Below are 25180 nucleotides of genomic sequence, written 5' to 3'. Positions count from 1 at the left end.
CTGTTTTTCTTCACCCACTGAGAACCTGTGACTTGCAGGGTGCTTTACAAAAATGAACTATGGTAATTTAACTACATAAATTCCAAACAGAATGTGGGCAGCAGGACCCAAAGGGGAGCTTAGTGTGCCGTTTTGATAGTCTTGTGAGTTTTATCTGGTTTTGTTTTTTTTTCATTTTGCTGTTCATTTGTGATATTTGGAACTGGCACTTGACTGAGAATTATTTCTTTGGAGGAAGTGATTGTTCACAAAATGAGTATTTTGTTAATAAAATGGCAGCAAACAGAGCCTGACTGTAGCTGGCAATTTGAATGTTTTTCAACTGTCTCGTAGTGGGTAATAATTTCTTGAAACCACTTTTTAAATGGATCTTTTCATAGCTGTGTTGCTGCACAACATAATTTCCTTCTCTTGAAAGAAAAGCTTAAAACCCAGGAGCAAAACCCAGGAACCCTGCATGAAAAAAACCTGAGGAGTAAACATACTTATTTGTTCTGTTTTTCTCTGCAGGATAGAGCAGACAAATGTTGATAGTCTAGCGAGCATGAATTTTATGTGGAGATCACTGTTAGGGAGCAAAACCTATTGCTGCTTCTAGTTTCTTTTTCTGTCTTACTGAGCCTGCCTGTCCCTTGCCAGTATTTCTTCTGAAATACTTCTTCTTCGTCTTCAGCCCTTTCTTTTGCTTTTTTAGTCTTTAGCATTCAAGTGGTCAGTGAGAGAGTAAAGCTCTGCCTTTACTGGGAAGCAATTTGCTGGTGGTGCTGGCTGTGAATGAAATTGCTTGAGATGGTGAAATCCTGCTCCATTTAGCTCACAGTTGGGCTGCGGGCAGAGAGGGAGGTAGCGCAGTGCTTTCACCAAAGAGGATGTCCCAGAGGTCTCACAGATATTTATTTCTCATTATCTTTTACATGCATTTGTCAGGACCACTGTAATCACTGGTTTTCTTAATATAGTTTATCTCAAGATAACAGAAGCTCTTTTTCAAAGAGAGAGATAGAATACTCAATTGTCTTGCTTTTTTTTTTTATTATTATTTTATTTTATTTACCAGGAAGGTGAGAATTCAGATACTCAGACATTTTGTTGTTATTGAAAGAATATAACTTAAAAAAAACCCTCAAAATTTACAACCAGCAAAACATTCAAACCAGGGACTTGGCATTTGCCACATAGGCTGTCCCTGCATCACCCTTCTGTGTCTTCACAGGTACAGTTCCTGGACCAATCTAGCCCAGCAGGTCTTCAGCTGGCTCTTACAGAGTAGTTTAGAGAAGAATCTGAAGGAGTTTTCAGTCTCCAAATGGGAAAGGTGACACCACAAGATATGAGGAGTGCTCCAAAAGTAATTCCTCCTGTTTTTTATGTTCACCCATGACATCACAGGCAGATGGTGGTGGTATGGCAGCTGAGGTTAAACCTTCCCACCCGTATTCCATTACATATATATGCTGTTTGGCAGAATGGCATCTTTTATGGAAGCGCAGGTGAAGCAAAGGTGTGGTTTTCCATTCAAGAGAAAATTGCACCCATTGACAATTATTGAAGCTTGCTGAACATTGGTGCAGACAAACCAGTCGGTTTGCACTGGGTGCTGCGTTTCAACAGTGGAGATAGCAATGTGAAAAGCAAGCCACATTCTGGATGGCCATGCATATTTTGACAAGGCTCTTGTTTATTGCTGGCAAAAAATGCGTAGCTAATGGTGATGACTGTGTTGAAAAACTGTTCTTTAGCTGAATATTTGCTCTATCAAATAGTGATATTCTGTTCTTTGTATCTCTTGTAGTTTCCAATAAATAGAAAATGTTACTTTTGGAGCTACCTACTTAGTTTATTTCCACCACATTGTTTGGTGTTTACTTGCTGAGTATATACTGTAATTCTGAAACCAGCAACCTCAAAGTCATAATATCTGAAAAAAACAAACAAATAAAACAACACTGCTTTCTTCTTTCAATATAAATGAAATGGGGAAAGTGTAAAAGATACTTCATTTAGAAGAGTAGCAGTCTGAAGGTATGAAATTACAAATTCTACCTCTAGCTTTAATTTTTGTAAGTGCTGATAGACTTAAAAACAAGCTTTCATGCTTGAATGCTTTTAAAAAATGTCCTCCATACAAAAAATATGGGGAATTCTACTTAAAGAATAAAAAATTACTTATTAGGAAGGAAACTTGTATGTAGTTTTAGTCTGTTTGAAGTTTGTCTCAAAGCTTAACTATTTTATTTCCCAGGAGCAAGTAAACATTATCAAATTGCTGCTGTATATTTTCCTATGTATAATCTACTTTCTGCAAGAAAAAAACAAAACCAAAGAAATGAATTATGTTTGTCTTCCTAGGAAGCATATTAAGAGGCTGTACTGAAAATTCACTTGTTCTCTTCTTTTAAGCTTCTACTTTGGGAAATTTAATTTCAGGGAGTCAGGTATATAAATCCATGACACTGCTCATGAGTTTAATGTGTGTCCTCTTGTGAACTAAGATGAAAATTATGTCAGGTGTCATAAAGGTTACCAAGTTATAAGAAATATGGATTTCTTCTTTCTCGGCTCAAAAGATACTGTGCTTTGTGAGCTTAAATGAAATGTCTTTCACTTTGATGTGAAAAACCTGCTAATGAAAAAAGATGATCTTAAGCATGCAAGAAGAAGGAAAAGGGGAAATATGCATTTCAGTTTTAATACAGAGACAAGAACATAGAATATAAATTAGATCATCAATGAAGTCGAATGTTGATATTTTTTGTCTATTGTATCTATTTACCTTCCTACCTACTTACCTGTCTACCTACCTGTAGTTTAAAGTAATTGAGTGCAGAATAGTGTTGTGGTTTGACCTGGCAGGTAGTTCTATCCACTCCCAGCTCCTCATGCTCCCTCAGCTCTCCCCTTGCTGGAAGGAAGAATCACGTCCGTCCCAGCTGAAACCAGGACAAGTAGCAGCAGAAGCAAGATGGTAGCATTCATTTGCAAAATCCACTGATCAGATGGCCAGGCGCAAGACTCTCCGTGGCTCTGTCATTCAGTTTAGAGAAAGGATGTGTTGGTATTGAATTTTGTGGGTTTCTCAGAACCTTTTTATTTAGTTTTCTAGCTTTTCCAGGGCTGTCTTTTCAAAACTCTTCAGAACAGTTATAACCTGTGCCTTCATTGTCTCAAGATGGAAGTCTGAGGAGGAGAACATACAATTTCCTTCATAGTTTCCTTAGCATTCTTCTTTCAGTTACCAGGCTGCCAGCTAGAACGATAGGCCTTGTGCAGGCCATTCCTAAACAGAACATTAGCTATTGCTTTCACTGCCACGGGCTGAATTGCTGGGTTTCCTTTCACACTGAGTTGCTTCAATCTGGTAAAATAAAAGAGGAAAAACCTCCTCATAAATATTGATGGTCTAGGTAGAAGGCTATCCAGTACTGAGTAATGTTTTATGAAGTTATGCTTCAGCTAACAACACAAACACATTTGCAAGAATTTTAGTAACAGTAGCTGACTTTAGTAAGTTTATTCAAGTGCTTGCAATTAAATTCTCCAATGGTACTGTAATAATACTCCAATCTCAAAAATGATATAGCTAGGAAAAGAAATAAAGCTGGAAAAATACGTTAGTTTAAAAACTTAGGCAACCTGTAATATTTGTTGTTAATCTTTTGGTTCCCATAAAAACTGCAGAATTGTTAATTTATAAAATTTCAAGTCAAATGTTTGTGGTTTTTTTTTTTCTTTTCTTTTCTTTTCTTTTTTTTTTTTTTCCCTTTCTTCAGCTCCTCTAGGATCCAGGAGAGAAAATACAGAGCTAGTCTTGTCTTTCATGAATTGTGCTAGTATATGAGTTAGCTTGAGTCATGAAGCAGGATAGCTGTTTTTGGAAGTGCTCAGCAGCTGTACTATGCTAACTCAGCTCCTGTTCTCTAATCCGTGCAGCACTCCAAGCATGCTCTGCAAAGGTGCTTTCTACAGCTCTCTCCCTATGTTTGCCTCTTCATCTCTATCATTCAGATTCTGCTTGCAGACCTGGGAGTTGAGATTATTATAATGCTCTGCTATCTGCTTGATTTTTTGAGTACTAGAGATGTTGTTTATGTCAGAATGAAGGGTGCAGACTGTTAACTTTTTTATTATTATTATTTCTGTTAATTTTCTAAGACTTGGAGAAGGCTAATTAGGCAGAAAAGCATGTATAAACACACAGAACCAGGGAAAAAATAAAGGGACAAGGGGTTGTTATAATAGAGTTCTGTTATGGGTTGGCAACTCATTCACCAGGGTTATTAATCTCAGGTTTATGATCTGGTATCCAGGTATCTTAGCTAAAAATAAGTTTGCTGGAAATTTATTATGATATTATCAGATAGCCATTGTCCCTTTGACTAGACTTTTTTTGGGGGGGGGAGAAGGGGGGGGACTCTTTTAGATATTTCTGACTGATTGTGAAGTTTAATTGATTCAGTTTTTCTCAATATTTCTAAAATGGTTTTCCCCAGTCTGTGGTACTCTGGAATGCATTTCTCCCTCTTTTAAATGAATGTAAATGAACTGTTGAAATTTTGGAAATTCTGGATAAATAATTTAACTGGAATGAACACAGGTGCAGTATCCATTAGGACTGTTGTGTTTGGATGGTACCAGGAGAAATGGGTGTGCTTTTTCCTCTGACTGTCTCCTAGCTCTGAGGACATTCCAGTACACTGCATGTGTGTACATATTACTGTTTGGATCACAAAACACTGAAAAAAATGTAAAAGATACTTTTGCTAACACTTCTCAGGTATTAACTTAAAGTTCGTCCATAGGGGTTTGAGTCAACTTTGTTAAGATGCCTTAATTTACGGATGCCAGCAGCATCATTCATGTTACTAAGCATTAATGTTAGAAATTCTCGTTCCTTTTGCCAAGGGATTCATGGCTCATTACTGTCTGGCTTAGTTTAGCAGCCTGTTGTTCTTGTGTTTCTAAGTATTTGTTCTAATTCAAAACAAATGGGAATGTTGGCAACCCGATGGAGACGTACATAGGAAGTAACCATTGGCAGCCAGTTATGAAACAAGACTCTAAAACTGGAGCATTGAAGTTTGAATTCCCACAAGCCAACTGAGCAGTCATTTCCAGAACAAGGTCCTGAGATTATTCAGTGCAAGCTTTGGAACTTGCTTCTCTTCTCAGGCTATATTTTTGCAATTGGCACTTCGTTTGCTTCAGATAGTATTTATACAAAGGCGGTCATGAGAAGAGTCATTCCCTGCAAAGGCAAATACTGCCTTCTGCTGCATGCAGTGTGCTCCTAGGAATCAGCAGAAACCTCCCGTGTATGTTTGAAAACCAGTACTGACTGTATCCTGTAAGGCTAGATCTAGACATCTTGCAAGGCATCACTGTGCGAGATAAGATCATGTTCTTATTTTTACAGTATCTTATCTTCATGATAGAAGAACATAGTGAAATATGACATAAAATATTTCACTTTGAACACAGGGAAGATAAAATTTTATCTTCCATAATTTAATTTTGGTCATGTGTGTAAAGTCTTGTATGACCAAGTTATTTTAGATCATTTCTAGAACAGAGATAAAATAGATTATTAAAAATGCATGAGATATAAAATCATTGGCTTCAAGCTTCTTAATGGAGTGAGGTGAATGAGAAGATAGAAAAGTTTATTTCCCTGTATAGATAGCAGTGTACTGTGACCTTAATGAGAACAACTCCACTGAATTCACTGGAGCATGCCCATTTATCCCCGAGGCAGAATTAAGTTTCATTTATCTATTATTGTGACAGAAGAGCAAAGATAGTTTACAGTTCCTTTTGCACTCAGTTTCTCAAGGGGGATGAATCTGGGGCATGTTCTAGTCCTCCCATGGAAGAGGTCAGCTGCATCAGGCTGGTTTTTCAGTTCTCTCAGTAATTAACATTTGAAGTAATGATGTAACCCCTGTTAATGGGGATACACTTTCTCATCTCTGTTGTCTTCTTCAGATAAACTTCATGGTCCTCAGATACCCCAGGAAAAAAAAAAAAACTCTCAAACTTCTGATTGGAATAACTTTACATCTTCTTTGTATGAGTTCAGTGGAAATCACAGATTTGGTTTTGCAAATATATTTAAATATGGAACATTATTTTTGTTTTTGGATTCCCTGACATAAGATATGCCTTCAACACAAACTGCAGTGGAAAGCAGAGATACCTGAGCTTGGAATGAATGAGAGCATCTTCCAGAAGCTATGTAGCAGTCACGTCTCTGAAACTGTAGTAAAGTAAACTTACTTGCCAAAAACTTTGTACTTCCATAGCTTGTCTACCTGTAGTATCTGAGATAGATGGTGTTGTTAAATTAAGGCTGAGAGAGAGAATATATTGCTATTTGTGAAAAGCATTTGGGAATTAGTACAAGGGAGGAAAAAATTTATGTAATATCAAATGGATATTAATTGGTTCTGAACTTAGATTGTAAACTAGAACAGTATTTCTGACATCAAAGGAATAAAGCTGAATTCTGGCATGACCTTTCAAATAGGTTAAGGATTACAAGGAACCTGAATTATTTAAAGGTGGAGCTTGATAAGTAAATATAGGTAGTGATTCTAGAGAAGGAGATTAAGAGGATTGTAGTATCATAGATCATAGACTCAAAGAGACCTAAGAAAACATCCAGTCCATTTTCTTGCTCTGACTTAGTCTCAATTATATTTAAATAATTCCAAGTTTATCCAGTGTGGTCTTGCATATGATCTCATCTCAGTTACAAGATTCTACAGCCCATTCTTTCATTCAATTAACTCACTATTCTTGCTACTAAAATGCTTCCTTAATGTTAACTGAAGTCTCCTGAGCTTGCCATTTAAGTTCATTTCTTGTCCTGTCCACATCAGACAGGGGCGCAAATCCTGCTTCTTTGTGGTCATTTCTTATATGCTTGAAAACTCCTATCCTTTTTCACAGAATCATGTAATAGATGAGGTTGAAGCATCATTTTGAAGTATTTTTGGTTTATCATTAACAATAGATCTACTTTTTTGTTAGGACTGTTAGCTAAGCAGGTGGCTCCCATTCTGTCTTTGTGCAGTTGATTGTTCTTGTTGGTTGTTCTCTATTTCTTTTTGCTCTTCAAAGTACTTGATATTTCTGTGGAAAGTTTCTCAACTTTCTTCAGATTATTGTTAGTACCTCAGAATGCTGGTGTTTCCTGGTAAAAGATTTGAAAAGATCCTTTGTAAGTATTTACTGATTACATTTATCACATTACATTTATAACATCTTTAGGTAGGTAATCCCCTGTTCTATGATTTCTGTGAATAAAGTGATGAGAAAGTTTTATGCCTATTTGATTTGGCTTCTTGAGCGCTATTGAGTTTTTCTGAAGTATCAGAAACTAAGAGCAGTTGTACAGTGTGGAGAGAAAGTTTTGTTGTTGGTTAACTTCCTGTGCTTCCATGCTTTTGATGTTAAGCTGCACAGGTTCAGTTTGTGGTCAGGAGAGCATTTATGCTTGAGTCAGAGTAACAGAAACTTCAAGGCTGTGTGTACATTAAAAAATAACTCAGTGGAATAGGAGTGTCTCTATCACATGCAATGCCAGAGGACTTCAAATTAATCAGGCTTTCTAGCATACACAACACTGAGCTTTTGCATTTCACATATGCTAGCATATCAGTGGCCCTGATTACCTGTGTGAAACCTTAGTTCTGCTCCTATTTTATGTCATTTCTGAGTGACGCTGGTACCAACTGCTGTTTTAGGCATCTGTTCAAAGGTATTGGAATGACTTGAATTCTACTCAGGCGGATACTTCTTTATCCTGCGTTCCTAGGGCATTCAAAGCTAGAACAGTCAGTAGAATAGGCATAGCCTTAAGGCTTCTCCCACAGTTAGAATCCACCAGAAGATTATGAATGAGGTGGAAAGCTGTGCTTAGACATTAGCGCGGTTGTGCTTTGTCTTCTTGTCATCATACCACCAGCTATAAATCACAGAATCGTAGAATGGCTTGGATAAGGAATAGGGACCTTGGATAGGAATAGGGACCTTAAAGATGATCCAGTTTCAGTCCCCCTACCACAGTCAGGGTTACCACCCCTAGATCAGGCTGCAAAAGGGCCCCATCCAGCCTGGTCTTGAACTCTTGCCCCCACATCTGTGGATGTGGGGCATCCACAGCTTCTATGGACAACCTATTCGAATGCCTCACTACTCTCTGAGTAAAGAATTTCCTCCTAACATGTTACCTAAATCTCTTTTAAGTACTGGAAGACTGCAACGAGGTCTTCCAGAGCTTTCTCTTTTCCAAGCTGAACAAGCCCAGTTCTCTCAGCTGTCTTTATAGAAGATGAGCTGTCTTTATAGAAGATGAGAAATTTGGTCATTTTTGTGGCCCTGAAACACAGGCTGGTGGGTGAAGAGAAGACAACTACAGCCCTTTTGTGTACCATCATCCCTGTGTTGCAGAAATCTTCTAAGTCACTGTGCTACTGGAACTGCTTTGTGTCTGAATGTGTAACCTTGTATTTCAGGTATCACTGGTATTTTTATTAGCTTTTTCCATTTTAGCTCACTGTCAGCTTAATTTCAATTCTTAGTGGCTCGTTTGCTCTGCATATCAGTAAATAGTGTAGTTTAATGCTACACTCACACATTTGTGAGCATGGAATAAATACAATATTATTAAGCTTAGCACTCGGGACTTAAGTGCTTGAGAAATTTTGCATATTGCTAAGCTGACAAAGTATTGTTCTAAGGTGATAAAAGCAGGTGTTCCTTTTTAGTTGCCAAGTATGCTCCCATGTGAGAGGCTCAGTAAGTAGTCCAAATTACATCTAAGAAGAACATTTGCCCGAGCTTAATTACTTTTCATCATAGTGCCAAATCAGAAGTAGAAGAAAACAAAACAAAAACAACAAACCAAACCACCCTGAAAATACACTGTGGTCTGTTTAATTTTCCTCATTTAAAGCCCTGGGTAGAATTCTTAACTTCAAAATAAACTGCACACTCTCAGCAATAGAGCACAGCAATTGGTATGACTTGGTCTATGTTTGGCATTTAAGTAAAAGTAATTTTTTTGTTCAAAAATATAAGTAGTTATTACAAGATGCGCAGCTGTGTCACTTCAGCAGGATGTAGTTTTATCATTAATCAGCACTTTTCTGTGAAGATTCTGCTAATATTATAGCCATTTAACCCATCTTTATTGAGAAGAGTGATGTTATTAAGCCTGGCAATTGGATGTTGGTGTTTTGTGAGTTAAGCTTTATTGTCATCAAACCTTGCTCTCCTACTGTGGCCAATAGTGCTTGCCTGCATGGTGGGCCTCTGAGTGCATCAGACTGTGTTCATTCAATCCTGCTTAAGTCAAGCCTCTCACCACAAAGCCCAGATTTTCTTCTACAAGGAGACTTCATCAGTAAGTCAGCAGGAGAAGGGATTAAGATCACAATAATTTACCTATGTGCCCTGTGTGATGTGCAGTGAATTGTCAATGTCATAACCCCTCAGATCTGCATTATGATGTCATATTTCAGTGGCAAGGATTCATTTTGGTGAGAGGTGTCCTTTATTTAAAGAGAATGGAGTGAAGTCAGAATTGTTGTACAAGACCAAACCAGGGACTCATCTGCATACGTCAGTATTTTGGGGAAGTAGCAAAAAAACTAACAAAACACCTGCCTATTTTTCTTATCTCTTAGCAGTTGCTGTGTAGGTGAAGCTGTATGGAAGCTGAGATTCTTTACCATGTTTATGTAGGTAGAGCTACTTGATTTATCTCTCCAATTTATTTTATCCATAAGCTGTAATCTAATTCTCTCTTAAATATTCTACATTCTTAGTCTGCCTTCATATGGAATTATTTTCTTGGTAATAGACTGTTCTCATTTTTCTGTATCTTTCCTGATACAGTACAATAGTTAACAGAAGGTTCAAACTTCTAGTGCGCAGACTGAGATAATTGTTTTGAAGTTATTATAAACTTTCTATCATTTTCAGTTCACTTCTTTGTACAGGCTAACATTACTACTTTGAAGAAACATTTAAATTAAGCATAACTTCTAGGATGTACTGTTTCCTTTTGGAATTGATTATAGTTAACTTAAACCCATGTGATGTGTATGAGCGGCTGAGATTATTTGTTCCGATATGTATTCCTGTGATCCATCCATCAACTGTAAATCTCATCTGCTCTTTTGTTGCATATTCATTTAGTTTTATTTGATACTGATGGTAGTTGTAACTAATAAGATATTAAATAATTCTGTTTCAGGGAGATTTTGCTCCATTCTTGAGTAGCCTCATCTCTTGTGACAGATCTTAACTTGAAAATGGAATTTCTTGTTGAACATAAATCAACAGTTTCATGCTGTAAAAAGACAGAACTATACATAGGAACATAGCCTTTGGGCACAAGAAATAACTAATCTTTGGTTCTCCTCTGAACTGGTAGGGCTTCTTTCCAGTACTGGGAAGAGCATCTTAACACAGATGTTGATCAGCTGGAGAGTCCAAAGGCAAACAAGAATCGCTGAATACTCTGAATATGTAACAAGCTAGGAAAGGTTAGATATTTATTTTAGCATGAGGAAGGCACAGCTGTGTGGGTGTGTTAGTAATTTTCAGATATGTAAAATTTTAAAGAGTGGAAGGGAATAATCTGTTTTGCATGTCCATTGTGGAGACAAGAAGAATTTGCTGTAACTGTGACTAAACTATTCATATTGGACATTAGGAAAATATTTTTGGAGTCAAGGGTAGTCATCAATTTATTTTTACATATCAAGCCATATTTGAAAGCATTAGTGTCATCCACTGGAGAGCACAGCGTGGTCATCTGAAAACCTTTCTTTGCTTGTAAATGCATTCCAGAACTTCAGATAGGAATCTAAGCAACAGGAACCCTGTTTGAATTCTAGCAAGCGATCAGGAGAGAACAGAGCAAGTAAGGCCCAGGAAAGAGGTATCTAACTTGTTGCTTTGGGGAAGATGCATGTGTATTTAAAAATAAACTGCAATGTGGTATTAAAAAAATGCCAGTGGCAGAGCAGTGAGCACATACAGCATAATAGTTATGGATCATCATGATCTAGTGGTATTACTGTTTAATATGATGTGCCTTGTCACAAGGCAGAGGGTAGAAAAAAAGATGAAAGAGCATCTCAGCTACAGCTGGTAAGATTTCCTATAGTCTCATTTTGAATATGCCTAAAGCAATACTTTTGGAAGTCTCTTATCTGTCAAGTGAGAGAAAGGGAAAGAGAGGTAGGAATTTCTTATATCTCTCACTCTTCCTTTATTCCTCATCAGACTTTTAGTCATTACACTAGTTTAAACTTGGCTAAAACTAAAAGTTCCTGTGCAGTCTTTTGATTCAGACGGATTTTCCATTGAAAAATCCACCTCATTAAAAAAATCCTGCCTTCAGAGTGGATGCACTGTAATTTGAAGCAGTTTCCAGTAGTTACTGAGCTGCAAATACATCTGAGTTGAACTTCAGGCCTGAGTTCCCCTTGGACTGCTTGCTTGTACTGGTATCAGGGTAACAGCACCACATCAGTACAAAACCATGCTGCGTAGGAGCACCATTCTAGGTGTAAGTTGGCTTAATTGTATTTTTTATTCCTATGGGAATGCAAAATAAGTTTTGCTGCAAGTTATACGTAGCCATAGTTGCATGCTACATCTTTACAAAATCAAAGCCTTTAGGAGAGAACACAGGCAATTTAATCAGTTTTTTTTCTTGTTTCAGCTAAGTTGCTCTGCCCTGTTATGTGTATATTAATGCTCATGGAATTGCTCAGGTTGGAAAAGACCTTCAAGATCATCAAGTCTAAGCTCATCCTAACCATACTAGTCTAACTCTAACAATCCTCTGCTAAATCTTGTCCCTGCTTGTCATCTGATTCTTAACAGGATCTAAGAAGACTGTAGTGCAGGCAACTGAAGTGAACTGCAAGCTTAAACACTGGGCTACATCTTGAGCTGGCACTAAGGGATGAATCCATCACTTTTCATTTAAAATAACATGCTGGATCTTGATCAAAAATGTTATCAATATAAACAAATGGAGTGGCTAATGGATCACTCTCTACTGCCAATAACCAGTGGAAAAAACCCTCTAGTTTGATGAAATCCTCTTTCTTGATTAAGTCTGGCAACTGTACGGCTAAATGGACATCTACAATATTGTTCCTGATAGATGTTCCAATGAAACGTGTTTCCCAAAGGATTAAATCATGCACTTATCTCTAAGAGCTGTGACCCCCCCAGAAGGGCTGACTGATCTTAGAAAACTTTACAAGATGACCACTCCTAGTGCACTAATGATTCAATGCATCTGGAAACAGCACCTGAGTCATCCTAGTTTACAGCTCAGCATTTTAAGGAAAACTGAAATTCAAATCTGTTTGCTTTAAACCACAAAAGTGGCAATAATACAGGAGCTTCTTCAGACACAGCGTAGACATCAGCATGTAAAGGAGCAACTGGATGCAGTAACTCAGTACCTTCCCCTGTGGCAGGTCACCCATGCTGTGAACCAGAGCCCCACAGCTGCTGGACTGGTTTTGTACCACCTGCAGAGGTCTGGGATTGAAAGGTGCAGCATGTCATTCCTTGGATACATTTCTTCTAGCTTGAAAATGACAACCTGCACCATTAAAAAATGAAAGTATCAGAATGCTAATCTTTCATTTCCTCAGACTCATTTTCTCCTTATGGATGGAGAAGACTATTTATATATGCATTCGTTAAAGGGAATGCATTTATTGTTCCAGATGCTTTCTTAGTAAATAGTTACAATTTAATCTAGGCTGTGCAGGGTCCTGGGGGGAAACAACCAAGTGCAATGTATATCTACATCATTAAAAATAATTTAGGTGTGATGACAGATGGAAAAGAATCATACAAATATGTTCTATATTTATTCCTCAGTAAAGATAAATTGCTATTGGGCTTCTCAATTTATAAGTCAAAATGCACTATTTTTTTTTTTTAATGTCAGCCTTCAGTCTGGGATCTGTAAGTCAAGTAAATTCAATAGATACCTGTCTCACATTTTGTTGTTTTTACCACAGATTAGAACTTTCCACATTTGTTTATTCATTTAATCCCCTAAAGTCCTCTTGAGGTAGGTAAATATTATGTTCACATTCCCAATGGGGAACTGAGGCATAAGGCAGGATGAAAGTAACTTAGCAGAACGCAGCTTTAAAGAAATAGCTTTTAGAAAATCTGTAGATGTTAGCCTGCCAGGTTAACTGAACGTTTTGATGTTGCTCTAGGTAGTTTCTCTATTGCTAAACTGTGACTGAATTGACCATGTCTTCTGAGTCCAGGCATGGTATACTATCCTTAGTAACAGGGAGTTTACATATACAATGACAAAATGCTATTTTAATATTAAAACAATTCTAAGTAAAATTTTGTTTAAATGCTATCTTGTTGTGATACTAGGGAATATGAAAAGGGCTAATGACTGAGAAGAGCATAGGTTTACCAATCACACATAATCCCTAATTTTATTTATTTATTTTTTTAAACTGTATGTAAGGATTACTTAATCTACTGCTGGAAAACAACCACATGTGAGCTGGAAAGCAGCAGCTGTAGGGCAGCTCAAAGCAGTTTGAATGACAGTTGAGGGGAGAAAACAAGAGGTCTCTTTCTCATGCCAAGCACTCCATTGCTCCAATCTAGTTAGCTGCTACTGAAGTACAATGGCAGCTTAAAGAAGTAAGGACACATTGGAAAAAGAAAATGAAATTCCTTACTAGTAATGTAGGAGATGTAAAAATGAAATTAACACTTCCCTGGTCCTCAGAACAATCAAGCTCTCAATAGGGTTGTCATTAATCTCTATACAGAACACAGCTGCTAAACTCTTTATCAGTTGCCATGCTTGTTTGTACTTTTCCTTCTGATAAAAGACTAAGTTAAGATTTGAACCAGCTAAAGCCACATGGAAATATGGGTACTGTGGAATTATCCCAGGACTTTGATATGAATTGGCCAGTAGGAGAGCTCTGCCCTTTTGTTCTGTGTGGGGACCATTTTCCTGGAATAAGAGCAGTTAAGCCTGGTCCAGCAAAACCAAGACTTCACAGTCATTGGAACTGGATAAATAAGAGGCTTGAATACCAAGATCAAAGCTTGGTCTTGATGCTGTCAGAGGCAAAACTCTCTGATCTATTCAGAAAACTAGTATGTGAGAGATATTTGTATTAAATACATGAATATTGCAGTTGTTCTGGTCATTCTGAATGCCACTACTGCTCTGGTTAATTACAGGGAAATAGTGTGATTAAAAACTTAGTAAAACCATCGTGGTTATTATTGTTAAATACAGGCCAGACTGTTAGACTGAAAAAACAGAATAAATAAGTGGTACATATCTCAGTGGTCTCGTGGATAGTGCAGCTGTGATGTTATCCAACTAAATAATCACTGGGGAGAAATTGTTAGGCACTGCTTTACTTGTAAGCAGGAGTATTACCCAGAATTTTATTTATCTCAGGAATTCATCACTCCTGATTTAATCAAATGCTAAAAAAAAAAAAATATATCCACACACACCACACTTTTGCTCTCCTATCAAGTAACTCATTGTATTAAGTAATTCAAAAAAATATCAAGAAAATGACATGTTTATATCTCCGGGAAAGCCTTTGAAAGAAGGATAGCAAAATTCTTGAAAGAATATCCTCATATAGTCACAAAACATTGGCAATATTTCCATTTTTCTTTCAAGCAACAGGTTAAAATTATTATTGGTTGTGTAATATATTCATCCAAATTCTCAGGTTTTCACTCATTGTCTGCGAGCCAGAAAGCTGAGACTCAGGTTGTAGCAATTGGACAGATCAATACAATGGGAAAAGGCATTTCACCAGAGATGTAACAACAGGATTGTCATGGTAGAAAGGTGCTATAAGGAAAGAAGATTGGTTACCCATATCAGAAGATTCCAAGTTCACACGAGAAAGCTCCACAGGGAGGAATCTCCAGCCAGAGATCCTCTGCAGTGCCATTCAGCCCTTAAATGAGGTCTAAGAGAGATGCAGCCAGGCTCCACCCCTTCGGCTCACACAGCTGAATTGCCTTCACCTGTGCTCCCACGGCTGACCGGGTCCTTTCCCCAGGTGCTCAATCAGTGGTTCAGGCCCTGACTCAACAGTTACCACGTACCTTGATGTCAAGGTCCTTGTCTCACTGATGCAGGGGCTGTTGTGACTGTTGGCTGTGTTTGCATAGTTGTATGCTTCTCTCTCTTCCTGCAATTCAAATGCAGGAAACGATAACAATAAAATGTGCTTTCTAGAGTGCATTTTTATGTTTGACTATCTTTCTGTAGTAATGTGGTAGGATTTAATCACTGCCAATTGCGGGGCTTAATTAAGTGCTAGTTAACAGTTATTACTGTCATAGTCTTATCAAACGAAAATAGCTGCCTGATGACCTAAGGGCTGTTTATATAAGTAACTGTTCCTCAATAAAAATAAGCTTTCCCATTTGTTCCTGAGATTAAAATCGAGGAAAAAAAAAAAATCCCTTAAGAAATTTATGGCAGATGTTTTATTTTTGCAGATCTTGTTTCTGATGTAGCTTGCATTCTTTTTTTTTTTTCTGTTAATAAACTTCACTCAACTATTGAGTATATTTAACTGTAGTTTGTGAATTTCATATTTAAAATAGATGTTTTTGCATACAGAAAAAAAAATCACTAATAATTTATGCATGTAAACAATCCATTTTAGATAACATAAATATAATTGTATGTGCAGATTAAATATTCTCATTTAAAAACAAGGCTCTTAATATTCTGTTTATGTAAAAAGTGGTTGGGACGTAGGATATTTTAATGATAGTTATTAGTGGGAGAATGATAGCAGTCTTGAAGTTTGATCCGAAGAATTACTGGAAATGTGGATGTTTATCCATTCTAACTGCATCTCTTGAGGTTTTCATGAGAAAATATCTAGTTCTTCAAACCTTGAGGGAAACTAGGCTTGTAATTCTGCGCTTAGTTCCCCCTAGACTCTGCTAGTGAAGAGAAAAATGAGAAGAAAATTACTAATTAAATTCCTTTTTGAGTTTTCTCACAGAAGAGAAGTTTAAGGGTTGTTGGTTTTTATTTCCTTGGTTTTTTTTTTCCTTCTTTTTCCCCCCTGTCTACTGTCCTCGTTATAGTGGTAGCTACAAAGCCAGAAGAGTTCTGTGATTTGTCTTATTATTCAGATTTGGATCATGTGAATCCTTAGGTCTCTTTCTTCTCTGCAAATTGCACGAATCTAAAGAGTTCTCTTATTCTAATTTGTGATTTGGTAAGTTTCCACTGCAGACTGAATGATGGATGCCTTGGGGACCTGTGCTAGTAACTGCTCAGAATTTTTTCTTAGACTTTTGGAGAAGGTTAGGAGCTTGATCCCCAGCATCAACCATTGCCAACTAAACTAACAAATGAGGAAGCTTCTCACTGCATGAAATGAAAGGTTGTTCTTAGGAGTATTCATGTGATAATGCTAAGCAGGTTTTGAGCAAGAACACCACTTAATTTACCAGTTTTTACATTCAGATAATTTAATCAAACCCACTGCAATGTCTTCTCCGTGCTAGAATTCTGCCAAACATCTGGCTGGGAAGTTGCCCTCGGCAGCTGGAGCATGTGACGGTCAAGCTAAAGTACGAGCTGGGTGTCACAGCAGTGATGAACTTCCAGACCGAGTGGGACATTGTTCAGAACTCCTGGGGCTGCAATCGCTACCCAGAACCTATGAGCCCTGAAGTCCTCATGAAACTGTACAAAGAGGAAGGTCTTGCCTATGTCTGGATGCCAACTCCAGACATGAGCACTGAAGGTAATGCTCAGACCAGTCTTGCAGCTAAATTAATAGCAATAAAACCTTTGAGTTACTGAACTGTTGTTGTCGTGGCTGCCTTTTTTTTTTTTTTTCTTGCGTAAATTTTGTGTGAAAATACAGCTAGAGCACAAGGATATTTTTGTTTTATTTACATTTTCTGGTAGGTGGAGAGGCCATCTAAACTACTTTGTGTCTGACAGTATATGCGTATTTGAGGTTAAAGCCATCAGACACTGATAACTGCTTGACTGCTTGTGCTTTCAGCTTGCATTCAGCCTGTATAATGAAAATATGCTGTGTAGGTGGAAGACTGCAAGCTTGCACAGCAGGACAGCTTGCCATCCTTGCTGGTTAAAAATGGAGAGAGATAGTGCTGTATGTCTAGTGTAACCACTCCCTTCCCCAAGCAAATTATTTTTCTTTATCTATAGTATCCCAGTCTGATGAATCTCCATGGAGTCATTTCTATAATTATTTGTAATTGATTTAGAATACCCACAGTGCATTGCATCATAACATAAATTAATATTTTTAATTCCTCTGTTGGAATGCTCATTTCAAAATCTTGCTTTTAGCCCGTAGGTAGGAAATGTGTGTTTGGCTGGTAGGCTGCTCACTCAAACAAGAGTGCTTTCAGCAGAGTGAAGTTCACTGCCACAAACAGGGAGCTGTCACACCAGGATTGGGGCATCAGGAAGGACAGGAGACCTTAAGACAGGGATTTGAAAGGGCTTAACGTCAGTGCTTATCTATGCCATGAGGAAAAGTTACACTTTGATGTCTACAGCTTCAATTCCCAGAGTAGCAGGGAGCGGAATCAAGAAATACAGTATATTCATCCCTTTGGGAGTGAGAAAGACTGTTCTTAATCATACACAGACTATTAAATCATATGCTCAGTACGCAATTTGATCATGAGTATTAAGTTGTACAGGAAAACGCTATTCTGTTCTCCCTCCTTCCCTTACGATTGACGTTACTGTTTTCATTACAAGGTTTAGGAAAGCAGCAGTGCTTTGGTAGATTCGCAAACCATTGGTGATAAAAAACAAAAACCTTAAAATAAAAAACATTTTTGGATTGCTGATTTGAATGCTATAAAAGATGTGCTACTTGATGTAATTTCCTGTCTTATTTCAGAAAAATGAATATGCCATGCACATTCAGTGTGCATCCACACTGTGCATCAGTGTGCAATCGGAAGGTATATTTAGAGAGGACTTTGGGCATTTTACAGGTTTTGAATGATCTGAATCTGCAAGAAGAAATGAAGGTTAGAGTAGGTCATTTGAGAGAAAAAAAAAAAAAAAGAAGAAGAGAGAAAACAGAAAAATATGTAGCATTTTGCCCTTGTGATTTTGTGATTTACAGTACATCAGGCTGTGCTGACAAAATCTCTGCTGTGAACCTAACTTTCCAAATGCTAGTGACCGTGCCCTTGTTTTTATCTTTAGGAAGAATACAGATGTTGCCACAGGCTGTCTGCCTCCTGCATGGGCTGCTGCAGAATGGACACACTGTCTACGTTCATTGCAATGCTGGCGTTGGCAGGTCTACAGCTGCTGTCAGTGGCTGGCTGAAGTATGTGATGGGATGGAGCCTGCGGAAGGTGCAGTACTTCTTGGCTTCCAGGAGACCGGCTGTCTACATAGACGAGGAAGCTCTGATTCGTGCTGAAGATGATTTCTTCCAGAAATTTGGACCTCTTCGTTCCTCATGTAAAGTAGAAGAGTAGAAAAGCAGAAGAGGAAAACGAAGGTGAAGAGCAATCCTTACATGTGAATCCCAGCGATTAAGAAATCATGAATCAGATTTCTGCCTCTCCTCATCAGATTGAACACCTGTCATAATGGCCCTGAGAATTTTGTTAAAAAGTGCCTTTGAGTGTTTTTCATTTGCGTTCTTTAAGCTGATATGATTCGTGTTTTTAAGCCTTTTGCTGCAAGTACGAGACCCGTTGGTCTGTGAAAGGAGATTAAGATTCTATTTTAACTATTTGCCTGCAGGAACTGAGTGTTAGGGTAGGCATAATAAGACAAGACTTGAAATAAAATAATTACTGTTGGCAGTATTTTAGTGACAGAAAGAGAAGATGTTTTCAGAAGAACAGGTGTGAGATTGACTGAGTTATGGTTCAGATTTGGATGGAGCTGAGGATAGTCAAAGCACCTCAGTTGTTTTATAGTGTACATTATTGAAGTATTTTCTAGTAATTTTGTAGAAAAATGGTTTTAGTGCAGAAAACCAGAAACTGACTTTTCATCTGAGTTTCTTAAGCAAAAAACTAGTATCAGATGCAGCGAACTAAATTATTTATTTATTTATTTATTTTGTTGCCTATGCAGTTAATGTTAAATATTTTGAGAGCTCACAGTCCTGCTTGGGTAAAACCAGTTTGCTGTAGGATAGGCCAAGATTGACCAAGGGAGGAAAAGCATTCTCTAGAGAACAGAGGATTAAGGATACATAAACGTTAAGAAACTAATTTCTATAGATTTATTCTTCAGTGAATTTTTTTTTTTTCTAGCCAACTGACTTCTCCCTCTAAATACCCCATCAGTGCACGTGCAATATAACTGATAAATTTAGTTTATCTGAATATGTAAAATAGAAATGGGTATGAGCTCATGGTTCATGAGTTCATGGAGAAAGTCCAGCGTAATGCAATATAATATTTTATTTATCTTCTGCTTTAATTATCTTCAAAAGAAAAATGTCAATTTAAGTTATTCTAAATGTGTGGTTTTGATCATAACTTGATTTCTGGTTTGTTTCTTTGTTTTTTGCTTTGAAGTAATACTGCCTGTTTGGATATGAACTGTTAATGGAGAATGCCCAGCATAGTACAATATGTTTTATTTATCTTCTATTTCAGTAGTCTTCAAAAGCAAAAAAATGTTTAAATTATTCTATATGAGTGGTTTTGATCCCGATTTGTTGTGGATTTTTTTTTTTTACATTTTTTGTTTGCTTGTTTGGTTTTGGTTTTACTTTGCAATAACAGTGCCTGTTTAGAAAGTAGATGAGAAAAGTTCACTAATTAAATAACATCATGGTGATTCCAGTAGTCCATTTTGTCCTTTGTATTTGGCTCTCAATTTCATACGGAACAGGAAGGGTGATGACTGACCTGTGTATGGGGTAGGAATCAGCCACTTCAGTGATGTTGATGATCTGTTGCTTGTCTGCTACACTATGCCAGTTCTGATGGTCTGCTGTCTGCCCTTCCAAAACTGAGGAGGAGGATGCTATGAGGAACAGAAACTGGAACTTGCTTAAGTTTTACAGTTCTTTTGGGACACAGTTGAAACCCCAAGCTTAAATTGTGTTTCCTTTCAATTTGATGCAACTTGTCTATTGTGACCAACATTTGTGGTTTTGCCCCTGACATGTTATTAGTTTCATAGCTGACTGTATGTCTTTTTTAGAGTTCTTGGGACTGAACAGTGCATAACACGGTGCACACAAGTGTACAACTAAGGTATAACCATGCTGTGTTGGCTATGCCTTAATGCTCGTTTCCTTGGCAGTTGAAGCAGACTGATACTTCATCTCTTCAAGTGCAGGAGTTCAGATGATACAGAAGCCATATTATTTAAAGAAACCCTAGCAAGGGGTTGTTAATTCATTGTTTGTTTGTTGCCATTTCAGTTTCCTTGTCTGTTAAACTGATGGTGAGCTGTATTGTATGCAGATCACAGTAACTGATGAAATACATGAAAACAGCTTGTCAATATTATTTAAACAAGTGCAAGGAGTTCTTATGGCTTGTAATCCCTTTGTGCTGATTTGTCGCTTTTTTTTCTCATTGCCACCTCCTTGCTTTCTTCACTGAAGGTCACTCTGTCACAAGTAACATCCATTAAAAGTCCTGTCTGTTGAAACCAATTAGGAATTTAAATGCTGAAGAGATTATTGGAAGAGGCTACAGTAATAGAAGAAGCAATAATATGAAAATATAATGTATAATTACATGATAGAGCTGCATCTACTGCTTATTTATTACAATTGCAATTTGCAATATGTTCTGCTGATTGGATCATTAGCTGTTTCCACATACTAGATTCCTTATGCAGTTTGGATGTCAGGATGAGGACAGCTCTGTTGTTTACATCCAAGTATAGTTTACCAGCTTAGTCATAAAAGTGCTGTGATACTTAGAGAAGGGCAACTCCCATCAAAAGAATAACACAGAGATAATGTTTATTTTACAGTGCACCCAAGAAGCCAAACTAATGTACAGACAGTAACAAGAACCAGGTAGAAATATTGTTATAAATTGTCACTGAAAAGCATCATTTAAGGAAAATGGTTATCTGCTTGTAAGAGCATCAGTATTCTTTGTCCTCTTCTAGCAGTCTTTCACCTTCGCAAGACTGAAGAAGAAAGCAGGACTTGTTACATGAGATGGGACCATTTATGACTCGGGATACTTAAGAGTACCTCAGTGTCATTAATAGGCAATAGTGTATGTTTGTTCCCAGGGCTATGTATCTGAAGGATCTGAGCACAGCTAGCTCTTACAGGTAACGTTGTAACAAATGCAGCCCCTTGATGAATGGGTTGAGGTCTGAGTGGTTTGGTTTCATGAATATTTTGCCTTTTGATACCAGAAAGCAGTTAATGTGGACCTTCTGCATGAGATTTTGGTCAGGGAATGCAGTTCAGTGAAGGACACTGGACTGGCTGGAAGGGCTGCTGTATACCCTCTTTCATCCCTGGCTTCTACGCAACTTTGTGTTCTGACCCCTTTGGTATTTGTCTGCTCAGGTGCCTAGGTTGCAAGCTCTCAATCTTCCCTGTCTGCTTGTCCAGCACTGAACACAGTGTAGCTCTGGATGTGGCTGGGACTGTTGGTTTTGTGGTTTTGTACCAGGTTGTGCTCCTGAGTAGCTGGGAAGTCTTATGGTGGGCAACTGAGTTGTATGCGCTGCACAAAAGCTTTTTGCAAAACAGTGTCTCTGCTTTGGGGTGTTCCACCAGGACAAGGTGGAATTAGGATTTGAGACTCACAGCCAAGCCCTCCTGAGGAAATGTGATGGAGGTTAGGCTGTAGGTGGGCAGAAGCAGGGAATGAACTCCCTATTTAAAACAAAAATGTACAACACACCAGAAAATGCTTGAAAACTCTGTACGTTACCATAAGGAGACTCTCTAACTAAAGTAGACCTACTTTTTGACTTCTAATCTATAGGATAACACATGGACTTTACTGATCTCCAAATGAGAAAAAAAAATGATTGAAAATAGTCAAAAATTTTACCATAACTTTATTACCTTGCCTCTTCTTTTAAGTTTCCTCATTAAATTGCAGCGAGATGTTTCATATCAATAGTAGAGTTAAAACAAAAATCTTAATTCATTAAAAAAATGCACTGAGACTGTGCATGGGAAGCTGTGAATAAATATTTAGAAGCATAATAACTACCACAAAAGTATATATTTGGCAAGCAAGCCCTAACTTCTTAGAATAATGAACAGCAGACAGCCTTTAGCTAAAATGGAATTGGATTAATGTAGCAGAGGACAGGATATAGATGACTTTCTCCAACTCGAGCTGTTTACATTCCATGTGTTAAATCAACACCTCTGCAGTCGCTTCTTTAAAATATTCTGCTGGAAAGAATTATGGTTTATTTTACACATATTTATAGCTTAAAGTTAAAGGAGCAGCTCTGATGGAGCAGCCTTTTGAACAGTGGAAGTTAAAGAATTAATCATTCTTCAGTTGTCCTCTGACACAGCACTGACGTCACCAACGAGACCAAATCATATGAATTCATAACTGATTTTCTTCCTAAATTAACAAAGGAAAGGAAATTTCTCAAGGGTAATGCCATTACCATATATTAGCATAATTGTGTAGTTGTGATATAAGCAACCAAAACATGTTTTTGAACCTTCCATTATGTTAACATTGAATCTATAGGGTATTCATTCCAAATTACATTTGTTTCTTGCTCCATCCTTCCACCTCAAGATGCTCCATCCCAGTCTTGACTAGTTGGAAAGGGCTCTTGACTATATTGCCATTTTTGTAAAGATAAGTAAGAAGTATTTTAAGCCCTTTTGTAAATATCAAAGCTTGTCTTTGGATGAGGAAATAATAATAGTTATACCATGTAAAATAAGGATGGTGACATCATGAGCTCTAGCCCTATATAGTTGAGCCTTTTTTTTCTGCTTAAGTGTATTGTCTTATTTGGAAGATTTACTTTATAAAAATTGCAAGATAATGTCTGTTATTTGGTAATTATTCCCATACTAATGTTGTTATATTTGCATCAAGAAGAATAGGAGGCCTATTTATTCATGAGCTGGTAAAATATTAAATGAAACCTCATTCTTAATTTACATGATTGAGGAAAAAGCATAAAACAGCTGCCAAGAAGAAAAATTCTAACACCAGGCAGGTTTCTGTGGTCATTATTTAATGTCATTATAACAAAATTTGTTTTGTGCTAACAGTTTCAGAAAGGAAATAATTAACAGCCAGGCTATCATCCAAAAGTAGCAACCGTATTTAAGTTGGGCAGCCAGCCCAAAGTCACTGCAACAAATCAAACACTGAAAAGGAATCTAATTTTCAAAAATTCAATAAAATACATAAACACAGAGGTTAGGAAAGGACTATAAGGATTGTATTTGCAGAAAGGCAAAATACATAAATACGTAGTATAACTGTGGCTAATGTCAATGGAAAAAGGAGTGAGATAGCAAACACCACAACTCGCTTGAAAATGTGATCAACATTTTGGGTCTAGATACATATGTGAAGAATTCTTAACCTCAGTTTACTGTCAGTAATTGAATACAACAACTGCTATTCTCAGTACATTCACCAGCAATGATTGTGGGGGTGTTTGTATTTCTACCTCTATGCACAATCAAAATGGAAAATACTCAGTATTTGGTGTCTTCCACCCTTCCTAAGTGTTAAAATGCACGTGTTATTCTACAGCAAGTTTCATGCAAAAAAATAAAAGTTTCCAAAGGTGAGAACTAGGTCTGTACTGGGTCTGCACAGCAGAGAAAGATTTACAAGGAGGAGTGGGAAATACGTGACCTAAAGAAAGGATCGATCTATTGAGATGAGGCAGTGACACAAATACATCTCAACACCCAATGATCAACAGAAGCTCAGTGATATACACTGAAACAACAAAATCTTGCAATCTATTCAACAAAATCTGCCATGATCATTATTTCTGAGAAGAAAAAATTTGATTAACTCTCTCTTGATTGCTGGGAACGTGACTTGAGTACGCTTTGAAAAATGCTGAGTTAAGCCATTTGTGTTTTTCTGCTTATGGAAATGAAATCAATAACTTTATTTTAACTGTGTACATAGTTCTTATTTTGCTTTCTTTAATAGTGATAATTTCAGGATGCCTTTCAGTGGCACTGAGATTTAGAAAGGAAAAAAAAACCTTCCAAAAAATACCAGAAATGGATAAAAACGATACAGATCTAAGATAATTTTTGTGCTTCTAATTATCATCATCCTTGTTTACTAGGGCATTGCTGAAATTAGAACATACAATTATCTTCTTTTTTACTTCACCGCTGTCCTGTACTTCAAGCTAAAACATATGCTTGGGTAGCACAGAAGATATCAAAATATAGCTAGGTTTGGAACCATTGCTGAAAACATTATGTTTTTGTGCTACTGTAAATATTCAAGGTTCACGGTGTTAAAATTTGTATGAAAAACAAAAATAACCCTTTAAAGTGAACATCAATGAGAAAACCAGTACCGGTATGTTTATCCTGCCATTAATCTGCTTTCCCAAGGGCAAGGCAGGAGGGAAGAAGATTCTCCTTCCACAGACTTCAAGGCTATGCTCAAGGAATACTTCCTTTAGATAGAAAGTGATATAACAAAGCACTTGCCACTTATGGAAATTTGAGTACAAGAATAGTACTGGGGATTTCAAGTTGAAGGCTTTATACTTGGTTTCCGAGTGGCTTGCTGCATTCCCCACCTGAGTTATTGATGAGATGAGTTCTAAATTGGTGGCCTGCTGCAACATGCTATGAGTCATCAGCCCTTAGAAAAGGGTAAGGACATTTGTTTGCTGTGTGATTCTGTGATTCAAGCAAGCTGTGTGGGTTGGCAGAGTGAAATCACTTTATTTGTCAAGGGAATGGGTGACAATAGGTGTTGGAACCTCTCCTGCTTTTTAACACAAGATCCGAACACTGTGCAGTGCACACCAGCAAAGCTGTCTAAACGTCCATGTTCACATGCCACACATACCTGCTTGAAAACGAAATAAGGTGCAAGGTGTTGCACTTGGGTCAAAGCAATCTCAGATACAGAACGGGAG

General features: G+C 37.5%; 1 protein-coding gene across 1 annotated transcript in view; it reads left to right on the top strand.

The window, feature by feature from the left end:
- Positions 1–19909, top strand: part of EPM2A (EPM2A glucan phosphatase, laforin) — a 52221-nt gene extending 32312 nt beyond the window's left edge. The window contains exons 3-4 of the mRNA XM_085216978.1: positions 16606–16847; positions 18305–19909. Coding sequence (XP_085073104.1) covers positions 16606–16847; positions 18305–18585 — 523 coding nt within the window. The 3' untranslated portion in view covers positions 18586–19909. The remainder of the gene's footprint in view (positions 1–16605; positions 16848–18304) is intronic.
- Positions 19910–25180: the final 5271 nt, after the last annotated feature.

This window comes from Meleagris gallopavo, chromosome 2 (genome assembly GCF_905368555.1).
Source record: "Meleagris gallopavo chromosome 2, MGAL_WU_HG_1.1, whole genome shotgun sequence".
Lineage (NCBI taxonomy): Eukaryota > Metazoa > Chordata > Aves > Galliformes > Phasianidae > Meleagris > Meleagris gallopavo.
This window is presented reverse-complemented; position numbering and strand designations above follow the sequence as displayed.